Genomic DNA, 11,866 nt, shown 5'->3' on the forward strand with positions numbered 1-11,866 from the left:
GTTGCACTGGCTCCTGCAGAGTCCGAATGCATAAAGGAAAAGACAGACAGACAAACTTTCTTCTTTATATATTAAGATAATAAATGATTGCCCTGTGTGCCTCCACCTCTTCTATTAATATAGCGATCTCCTGTGTCGTGAAGCATGGTTTACGTATTCTCTTGGCGAGTGACCTACTACTTGCTGTTCTGACTTGCGCTGTTTTTTCTTGCTCTGTGCTACTGCCATGCGACATGATCGCCACTTCTACATTCAAAACGAGCCTTGCGGTGACGCAAGCGCATTCTGTCTATTAAAGGAAATGTTGCCTGGCCCTGATTGGATAGCAGATTCCCCAAATCTACTCAGCATTGATTGACTGGGCGCTGTCACTGCACCACTAAATGCGCTTGCGCTGGGTTTTTATTTTGATCAGAATCGCACTTTTGGAGAAGCCACACTATACGGGGCAGACACGTTTGACTTTAACCACTGCGTCTGCGATTGCACTTGTTTCATCAGAATCGAGCCCCATGTGTTTCTCTTATTTCACAATGGAATATGATTCTCCTTTTAAATCCCAATATGGAGTTCATCACCAATCTGATGCAAAACACTGTTTTTATGACAGACCCTTACCATGGTAAATTTTCAAAAGTATTTTGTAATTTCCCAATTTTTACTATGGTGTGAAAGAGGGTTGTGGGTTGTTCACCGTTATAAAGCAGCCAGACACAGAAATTGCGCTTGACCCGCCGCACGCACAGGTGCGCAGATTTTATTGATTGCAGTTCTTTCCATGGTAGTTACAAGGTGCCGCCACTAGGGTACCAGCAATGGTAGCACCTAGTGCGGGGTGAGACAAAGCAGGCAACCACATGACATACCTGCAATGGTAAAGCCACGGGCACATATACACAAGCGGGAGTGTAAACAAGATACAGGGGAAACGGCAACAAAACTGTGAAAAAATAAAACACAGTGAAAACACATCTAGACAAATAAAGTTTGCCTACAGGTGGATGAGCGCTACCGCCACTAAAAGGAGGGTCTCGTTATCAGAGTACGCTGCGTTACACACCCTCGCTGTACTAGTTGGGGATTGTTCGCCGATCCCGTAAACTAACCCTAATCCATAAGCAATAACAAGTCGTGATTACACACACAGTGAATTTTTGTTTGCACAGATTAACAGGGCGTTGTTTCATAGTGGTTGCTTTTAGCAGGTTCCTTCTTTCTCTCTGAACACGGAAGAATGAGGGTGTGTAGCGTAGCCTCTTTTTAAATGGATGGACGCTCCCCAGGACACGCCCCCTAGCCAATCTGGGATTCCCGGTCAGCCAAACCCTGGCCGAGCCACCTTGTTCAATTAGTTGACTGACAGCACTTCTCCCGTCGATCGTCCGAGCTGTCCCTGCAGTGGCACGCTTGAGCTGAGAAGCCAGTGACAGAGCCTGTCCCTGTCACACATGGTTAGCCATTGTTCTTACAGTGCTTTACCATACCTTATTTGTTATTGAACATTTTTTTTATTGTGTTTGTCATTAAACAGAAATAGAAGATATAGACTGTGCCATGGAAATGTCAACATTCTCTAAAGAGAAGATTGAGATGTCTTATCTTGGTAAAGAGCCTGTTTCTGAATTGGAGATGACAATACCAGTGACTGCAATAGACGAAGTGTGTGAGGAATACAGGTGCAGCATGACTGATTACGAAGTAAATAAAACAAAAACAGAGGAGGAAACAAACACTGAAAAATATTTCAAGAGTGACCTAGAAAACAAAAATAACAACGCTGGCACATCTGATAAAGAACCTACAATTAGCATAAATCTTTTTGATGCTTTGATATCAACAGACCAACTTAGTCCCACTACAAATACAGACTGTGTGACTCCTCGTAAAGGTCCATTGGTAAAGCTCAAAGACCAAACTCAGAGAAAAATTGACAATCACGAAGATAAGATAGTGCTTGGCAGTTTTAAGAAAACACAGATGATTTCCACACAACAGAAGATTCTGAGTAAAGAAAGTGGGGATGCAGAAACCCAATCTAAGAACCAAGTGAAAGCAACGGAATACTCCGGTAGCAACAAACACCATGAAGGACAGTCATCTGCTAAATGGAAAACGGCACAAAGTAAGATACCACATGATTTTGTTTCAAGAATCGGCATGAACACTTTCACTGTTGTCCCACCAAAACCTGCTGTTAAACTGTATCAAAAAGAAGGAGGGTCTTTAGTATCAGGGGCAATCAAAATAGATGCCCAAGGCAACCTCATCAAGCCAGATGTCGCTGACATTATAAAACGCAGCTCCTCAGGAGCTGGTAATGACGAAGAAGATTCGCTACTTGGGAAAGCAAAGGCATTTTGGAACTCAGCAGAACAAACAGAGCTGGATACCACAAACAGAGTGGCCATCACAAAACACAGTGTAGACCCTGAAGCCTCTATCCCACAGCGCTTGCAGCCTGGTAGCAAGCTGCCTCCTGAGGAAGCAAAATCAGTAAAGCCAAAGGAATTAAAAGAAGATCTGGTAAGAGATTGTACTGAAGGAGACCAGAAAAAGCCTGTTATCCCAGGGTTAACATACCAACCACCCAAATCATACATACCAACCACCCCGTCATCTAATATTGGGCCTAAGGCAGACCCTACTTTTCTGAAACCTTTTAGAAGAACCTCCAGTCAGTATCTGGCATCTGCGATTGCAAAATACACAGGGATGCCCACACCTAGAGCTGAGCCTCTCCATGATTCAGCTCAAAAAAACCATGAAAGCATCCAAGAAAATGAAATACAAATGTATAAGTCTACAAACTTTAACCAGCAATCAGCAATCCAAGAAGATTTCCAAGGCACCAGCCAGTATAAACATAGAGAATCAAACAGCATTAAACATGTTCGAGCCTCTTCGGCCATATCAAAAGCTAAAGAACCAGGGTTAACTGTGTCATCTGTGAATCAGAGTAGACCACTGAGTTTTCCTAATCAGTATTTTACCCTGTCTCAGTCCACCAGACCTGCCTTTAAAGAAAGTGTTTCCACAGAGGAGAAAACTAAGAGTGACATGCCAAACCCTATACAGAGTGAAGCACACACCATCACAGTACAAGAAAACAGGAAGATGAAAAGCTTTGAATTTCATCCATCCCCTAAGTCCCCAACAAGTGTGTCTCCTCGGTCATTTGTGGCTCCTCTGAAACCAGATTCATCTTCCAATAGGTCTTACCGTTACCCTTCAACTTCCCAGACGGGTTCACGTGCACCTCATGGTAATACTGAATCTCTATCACAGAAAACAGAAATGTGGCTTTCAGAGGCGCCATCAACTAACGAAGCCGAACCCAGTCTTCAGGCCAATGCTGGTATATTTGGTCCCGTCAAAACGTTCAAGCCTGTTACCTTAAAGCCAGTACAAAAGGACACTTCTTTGCACAGTTTACTTATGGAATCTATCCAAGGAAGTGAAGGAAAAGAAAAGTTAAGAAAGGTAAATTCTCAAATGCAAATGGATTTGCTGTTTTTATTGTATTGCCTGTTTAGATATCTACTATGCTTACTCACATACCAAACAAGTATAAGGTGGGGTGAGGGTATCTTTTAGACGTTTTATGTAAACATGTTTTCCAAACTTCTAGCCTCCTAGAGACCTTAGAGGTTGCATTTGCATATAATCCAATAAACTGTTGATTTAAAAAATAAATTTATTGCTGCATTATTTTCAGTTGTTCATTGACATAATATTCCAGCTACTGCACATGGTTTTATTACCTTGTTGCCAAATAAAAAGTAAATACGTTTGTATTTAAATATTTTAGTTTATTTATTGTTGCCAATTACCTTCAAATTCATTATTGTTTCAGACATCTGATACTACAAGAAATTACACTCAGAAGAAACCTTCCTTTGTTGAGGAGGAAAATGAACGATCAGCACTTTTGTCAGCCATCAGATCTCAAAATCATACCACAAGACTAAGAAAGGTAACAAAAATGTATTTGAACAAAAGACATTGAACTGTGATTAACTTGGTTCCCTTTCAAATACGAAATGTAACCATTACCTAATGAGATCTAATCTCTTATAGCCCGAATTACCTGAGCACTTATATCAAAGCTGCTCCTTTAATAGCCCTGTACGCGTCATATGTTGTCTCCGCCACCAGCAGGTAAATACAAATGGTGCATAAGGCTCAGTGCCATTTTCTCCTTCAGCCTTTGCCTGATGAAGGAGTGAGCTCTGACTGAAGTCATAACTATGAAGATAAGTTGATTTAATTAACTTTTTCTCTCTCTTAATTCATATTTTGAAATAATTTTGCTTTTTAAGCGATAATTCTTCTTAGCTTTAGGTTCTGATTAAGTCCCCTCCGCGGCCCAGCACTAGCTGTCTGTTTTTTCCAGTCAGCTTTTCGCGCTACGGAGACACTGCCAGTGTTAACGGCTTTTTATTATTAGTAATTATGATGAATTAGTCATTTAGCAGCTGCTTTTATCCAAAATACTTACTGAGACTAGGGAGTGAACTATGCATCAACAACTGCTGCTGCAGAGTCATTTACAATAGGACCTCGGTTTTACATCTGATCCGAAGGACGGAGCACAAGGAGGTTAAGTGACTTGCTCAGGGTCACAGACAGTGAGTCAGTGGCTGAGTGGGGATTTGAACCCGGAACATCCTGGTATCAAGCCCTTTTCTTCAGCCATTGGACCACTAAGCCTCCATTAGCTACACTGCGCTGTCGAATTGGCAGGAGCCTTTTCGACTGGAGAATATTCACAGTGTCTATGCCATTGCTGTGTTTGCTGCATTGACAATGAAGGCTACTAGATTTTTTCTATTTAGCAGGCAACTGCTGCCCCTGCCTGTTTTTACAGTGCATGCTTGCAGTTTGCCAGTGGCCTTTTCAGGTCTTTAACTGCATGCCACTTGTCCTGGTACCAGCCAGGTATCAGTGACTCGCTCTGCTGGTACCAGTCGGTACTGGAGCTTATACCAGAGACCTGGTCGGTACCAGAGCCTGTACCAGTGACCTGGTCGGTACCAGAGCTGGTTCGAGACGGTACCAAAGCCGGTACCAGAGCCTGTACCAGTGACCTGGTAGGTACCAGAGCCTGTACCACTAACCTACTTAGTCGGTACCAGAACCTGTACCAGTCACCTGGTCGATACCAGAGTCAGTACCAGGCGATACCAGATCCTGTACCAGTGACCACAGTTCAGAATGGCGACTTCACCCAGAGGCTGTGAGCCTCATATGGGACAGGTTCAGGTGCGTAAAAATAGATCTCTTTGCGACCCAGGAGTCCATCCATTGCCCCCACTGGTATTCCCTAATGGAGAGCGGTCACCCGTTTGGCATATGCTTTCCCCCCATTGCCACTGCTTCACTGTGCATGGAGAAGATCAGGCAAGATCTGGCTCGGGTACTCTTAGCCCCAAAGTGGCCCAGGAGAACATGGTTCTCGACACTGGCACAGCTCCTGTTCAGTCAGCCGTGGGAGCTGCCGGTCCATCGCAACCTGCCGAGCCAGGCGTGGGGGACTCTGTGGCATCCAGATCCAACAGCTCTGCAGCTTTGGGTCTGGCCCCTGAGCAGAGACACTTGAACCGTTTCGGGTTATCTGACAGAGTCATTTTTTTGTTTATAATATTATTATTATTATTATTATTATTATTATTATTATTATTATTTATTTCTTAGCAGACGCCCTTATCCAGGGCGACTTAGAGTCGTAAACAAAAATACATTTCAAGAATCACAGTACAAGTAATAATACAATTAAGAGCAAGATAAATACAAATACATATATATTGCTAGTTACAGGGCATTTTCATTCTCCTGTATCTGTTCAGCTGCTAATCATCCATTAAGGTTATTAGAACAAATTACTAGAACAGCAATGTTGGGTACCCTGAATGATGATGATGATGTTGTTGTTGTTGTTGTTTTTGTTGTTGTTCAATTCATTAGCTACTGTAAATCTCAAATCGACATCTCACGGATTGCAACCTTGAGTGCATGTTGAGTCTTCACTTTAGCTTTCACAGCCCTTTACGTTTTCAATACCATCAACAGGTGACGTGTTCGTATAGGTCATTGGTCTTAATAAATTAGTCTTAATGGAGTAAGAGCTACTCAGAGGAAATCAGCATCTTGTAAGTTAATATAATGGCCTGCATGTCTATGTGTCTACGAAATGAAGCAAGTGTTTTGTTTTAATAGTTTACCTTGAAAAAGCAGACAAAGGTTTTAAGTCAAGACTACCATTTGTTTAATCCACAGACCACATCAGCCGCATCTGAAGAACTTTGTGCCATTAAAAACATACCAGTGACAGAAAATCACAGAAACACTGAAGCTTTTCTTTTTCGTCCGGCATTCTCACCCCCTCCTCCCCCTCCTTCTCCTCCTCCTCCACCTGTTCTGACAAAAGTTTATCACTCAAACTCCTCTACAAATTCACATAGTAACCCTGAGCAAACAAGGGAAACTTTGCTGGAGGCTATCCGCACAGGCCCTGGTGCAGCACAACTGAAAAGGGTAAGTGTGGTTTATTACCATTGTGATGCACATGACTCCTCACAGAAAACAAGATAGGCAGGAAGGCTAACTGAAATGCTAATGTAATTGTCCTAATGATATAATTATAGTGATGTCTTCATTTTTATTACACACATAAACATACTGTTGTTTTAACAGTTCAATGTTGTAAAGAACAGGTTTGTTAAAGAAAATGTCAGTTTCTGACTATAAAAAAAAACTAGTGTGCAACACACTGTACTTTTAGATGTGCAGGTGGTTGAGGTGCTTTGTATATTTGTTTTTTCTTCCAAAATCAAGGGTAGGCAAGTACCAGGAGCCTCATATCTGTGCTTAATTATGTGATTCATAATATTGGAATCTTAGACTGGAGTACTGTATGTTTACCGATATCTGAAAAAGTATTCTGTGCCTGAGACATCTCTTTAAACATGTTTTTGCTCATTTTATATCCTTACATATACTATATACTGTAGTGTACAGTAAACTGGATCAACATTTTAGTTCCCAGCTTTTGCTTTGTAGATACCAGCCTGTTGTCATGCTATTATCAGTGGGGGCACCTCTCAAAGCGAGGCTACAAACCCCACTCACTTGATATGAACCTTAAAATTTTCATAAACAGTAATATTATACCCCTAACAAACCCACTTGATTTATACTATAGCATCCTTTAGCTGTGTAGGACTTATTTTTGCTCAATAAAGCAGCTGGAGGTTTCTCACTAATTGTCTAATACAATCAATAGTTATGACCAATTCAACCTTGGCATTTTATATTAAGCAAATGTCCTTTATAGTACTGCGGTAGTGTTACACAAACAAATCCAAAAAAAAAACACAAAACAGCACCAAAGATATGCTATCACAGTGCAGTGACAGGGCGCACCTTTCCCTCTAACTAAGCTAGGGAGCTGTCTCCCAGCTACTCTTTTATACAGATGGCCATCCCCAAATTGGCAATGAATTAACCAATTTGGGAATGGTCACATTCAAATTGAAATTCAAAACATACAAAACTGTATTTATAGTATACACACAATATATACATTTTTATATGCAGGGAATCAGCCCTGCCCCATCCTGTATTTGTTTTAATTTGATCACTATGTACTATGCATATATCTGTTATTTTGTTTTGAGAGAATTTGTTGTTTTGGGGAATTTAGTGAATTTAGTGCATGTAAAAAGTGAAGGCTTCAGTCAGTTATGATCTTCAATGAACATCTCTTTCTCCTGGCATTCTGATGTGAAATGTTATTTTTTTGTCATTTTTATAAGTATGGTGGCATTACAGTGTTTAATAATTATTTTTCTTTTTGACAAGATGTCTTTTTTTATGTTTCAGGTCCCAGCTCCTTCAAAAACTGTACTTGTTAATGCGAGACTAGGTACAATACACACATCTTCAATTTCCTAAGAATTCAAGCATCATACTGAACATTCTGAATGGAATCACGACAATCATCAGAATGGATCCACCATCCAAAAAATCACGACAATCATCAGAATGGATCCACCATCCAAAAAATCACGACAATCATCAGAATGGATCCACCATCCAAAAAATCACGACAATCATCAGAATGGATCCACCATCCAAAAAATCACGACAATCATCAGAATGGATCCACCATCCAAAAAATCATGACAATCATCAGAATGGATCCACCATCCAAAAAATCACGACAATCATCAGAATGGATCCACCATCCAAAAAATCATGACAATCATCAGAATGGATCCACCATCCAAAAAATCATGACAATCATCAGAATGGATCCACCATCCAAAAAATCATGACAATCATCAGAATGGATCCACCATCCAAAAAATCATGACAATCATCAGAATGGATCCACCATCCAAAAAATCACGACAATCATCAGAATGGATCCACCATCCAAAAAATCATGACAATCATCAGAATGGATCCACCATCCAAAAAATCACGACAATCATCAGAATGGATCCACCATCCAAAAACTCATGACAATCATCAGAATGGATCCACCATCCAAAAAATCTGTCATTAACCGGCATGCCAAATGTTGTAATTAGTTATTTCTCTGTGTTTATTTTACAGGAAGTGAATCTTAAATAAGACATAAGATGAACCGTTAACAGACTGTGTGCCAAGAATTGATGCCCCTTAATGCATTTTCCACTACTGATGAACATTCCTCTTTGTCACAACTAAATTCTCACTGAATTTCAAGTTACATAAAAAAAAAAATTAGTGACGTAATGCTCAATAAAAATGAATAAATGAGCAAACAGCCTAAACAAAGTGCCAGAATGACAGTTCAGAATGACCAGGTTTCAGGTTAGGAACTGGGCATGAGATCACAACCAAAGAGTGGGTCTCACCATTGAAGTAGGCATTTTCACAAAAATGTATAAATGGCATTTTAGTAGTGTCTAAAATACAAAAACGAAACATGTCTAAAGCCAATAGGCCATTGAGTATATTCATCCCAGGTGACACTGCTGCACGTGACACCAGGTAGATTGTGGTCTAGCAACCTGAGCAGCTACTCTCTATAAAAGTTAGCTTGGGGGGAATCTCAAGTGAGAATATGAGGTGGATAAATAAATACATTTGAAATTTGAAATTTGAAATTTGAGGTTCATCTGCTGACTTTTATCAAGTTGCACTATGCTGCTACCTGATCAAAAAGAATAGATGCTTATAATGCTGAAAAAGTACTGACAATTATTTCAAGTGATCAGGGAAAAACAGCACAACAGTCCAATACATCTTAAAGGTATTGTTATAACTTATATGGACTTCATACTGGCTCTTTAATTAATAGAAACACAGAAAAGCACAATATAATTTAGCGTGGTATAGTGGCTTTTTTGCACTTCACTGTATAGATGCAGTTTATCGCTGCTCATTTTGGAATCCAAATTAATGCTGATGCTTTGACTGCAGTATCTGCTGAACTTGTTATGAAAATGTGAACCCAAGTAGGAATACTCTGGTAATGGATTATGTAGTTGATTTAAACAGGCACAGGTTTCTAATGTATGCATTTAAATCAGCGAGAATAGCATTGCTGATTCTGATACAATATAAAGGTTATAATTCTGTTAACCAAATTGCAACTGGAAGAGTAGCAGTTTATTGATGAAGATTTAGTGAATGACCTTTTGGTCAGGCCTTCAGACCTTTTTATTCTTCAGGAGATTTTTGGATCTTTATTGCAATTTTTTTTTTTTTAAAGATACTGAACTGCCCTAAATTTAAAACTGTATATTTAGTAAAATAATATTAATAATACAAAAAAAAATACACTTTAAGGCCCTGTCATAAAGACGGCCGGAGTGGGTGGCGTCAGACCAGAGCCAGGAAGTAACACACAGACAGAGACTTGGGGTTTTGGTGAAGCTGAGCGCGTGATCGCGCTCAGCATTTAATAACAGAACAGAAAATAAAAGGTTTCAACAGACAAAACACTGGACATGGCACTTGCGCCAAAATAAATAGACAAACAAAACTTACTAAACACTTAACAAACGGTGCACGGAGAGACAAACAAACACGGTGAGTACAAACACTTCTAGATTATTATTATTTTACTTCACATTCTCCTTCTCCTCACCCGTTCTCCACTCTCGAACCCCCAACCCCGAGTGAAAGAAATGTGCATCTATATATACTGTTGTGCTGGGATTCAATTACTAATTAATTATTCACTTGAATCCCAGCACGTGAATTAATTCTGTGCAACCCCGTGCTCACATATTACATTTAACCAGCACGTGAAGTGATTTGTGCCCTCCTCGTGCCTAAATACAAATCTACATTTTTAAATACACGTGAAACACAGACCCGTTTATATCCCGTGTACCAATCTCTATACACCAACATTAACACACGCACGCAACATACAACATATAACACACAAATGCACACGGGCGGGGCACATTGCCACAGGCCCATATTCAAAAAGCTAGTCACAGAGTTTTTGATTATGTACCGTAAATAAAACTTAATTTTAATGAAACTATTCTTCACTGTGTTGCTGACTTTAACAATATTCTGGTGTACTTTTATGAATGCCAAACTTTATTTAATTTATCAAAACAGATTTAAAAATAAAATCGTAAATAACGTCAAGTTAAGTCTTTGTAAACAGGGCTCTCTGTTTCTGTTTTGCTGTAGTTGTAGGTATGTAAAAATGACTAAAGCACTTGCTATCAGGGTATTTAAGGGTAAGGGTATTTTTGTAAGTTAAGCAATTAGAACCTGTACAAGATAGCTGCAAAAATGTATAATTATTTCTTGTTGCCTACTATCTTCAGCCAAACATAATGTTTGACGATGTGTTCTGTAATTCAATATGAATGCATGCCAATGCCAGAGATTAAAGTTTATTGAAGTTAATGTGAATGTTTTCTATTGTATAATAATAATTAAAAAAACATAATACTAATATTAACAGCAAATTACATTTATTTAAAAATAGTTTACATGTGTGCATTATTATTAATATATCTAACCCTTTCTGATAATAAAACATACAGCTGAACTATGGTCTCTGTAAGTCGCCTTGGATGAAGGTGTCTGCTAAATAAACTAATACTAATACGACTACGACTAATAATAATAATAATAAAGCATTCCAGCAGTTGATAAGCCTAGTTGGCATGTTTAAATGGGAATCAGTAGCAGTTTAGTTTACTTATCAATGTCCTGTAACATTGAAATCATTGTTTTTATATAAATTGATACATTTTTATATTTTGATAAACTTTCATATTGGAATATCAAGGTTTTTTGTTTTTTTTTGTTTTGTTTTTCCAGGGCACCATACAAAAAGTTTATATACAATACCATCTGCACTGTAGTCTATAAGTCAGTTGTACTTTGAGAGGCGCCCCCACAGGCACAGTATGTTTTAATATATGGGTCATTCTGTGTCCTGCTGTATACCAGTTATAATAAAAAGTGTACTACCAAAATCCTTAAGAATTTTCTTGGGGCTACAAGACAGACTACAAAGCTTTTAGTTAGTTGTTTATTTTAAACTATGTGATGTGCACTGTTGATTATTGTGAAGAAATACTGGGAAATGGCCAAAAACAATGTGTTCAGTTTAGTTTGAACCCTTCAGTGTAGTCATGTGAATTTCATTGGATAGCTTATCTCCGGACCAAAAATTATTGCAAAGCTGTCTTTTTTCCCACATACTTTATAGATGCTGGTAAATTTTGTCATATTTAGTTTTTTCGAGTCAACTGAATAACTAGTAAGATAAGCTGGTAGTTTTGCACAAACTTTCCTACATTGAAATGATAAACAATTGAGTGCTTGAGGATTTTTC

The 11,866-nt window shown here is 39.1% G+C and overlaps 1 protein-coding gene across 6 annotated transcripts in view; it reads left to right on the plus strand.

Moving 5' to 3' along the window:
• Window positions 1–11,307, plus strand: part of LOC117400282 (protein cordon-bleu-like) — a 112,748-nt gene extending 101,441 nt beyond the window's left edge. For 5 of the 6 annotated variants that reach the window (XM_034920487.2, XM_034920510.2, XM_034920497.2 and 2 more), the window contains 4 exons: window positions 1,532–3,480; window positions 3,854–3,973; window positions 6,277–6,534; window positions 7,882–11,307. In XM_034920487.2, coding sequence (XP_034776378.2) covers window positions 1,532–3,480; window positions 3,854–3,973; window positions 6,277–6,534; window positions 7,882–7,953 — 2,399 coding nt within the window. In that variant the 3' untranslated portion in view covers window positions 7,954–11,307. The remainder of the gene's footprint in view (window positions 1–1,531; window positions 3,481–3,853; window positions 3,974–6,276; window positions 6,535–7,881) is intronic. The other variant, XM_059022286.1, reaches the window with a different exon arrangement.
• Window positions 11,308–11,866: the final 559 nt, after the last annotated feature.

The sequence above is a fragment of the Acipenser ruthenus genome, chromosome 4 (genome assembly GCF_902713425.1).
Source record: "Acipenser ruthenus chromosome 4, fAciRut3.2 maternal haplotype, whole genome shotgun sequence".
NCBI lineage: Eukaryota > Metazoa > Chordata > Actinopteri > Acipenseriformes > Acipenseridae > Acipenser > Acipenser ruthenus.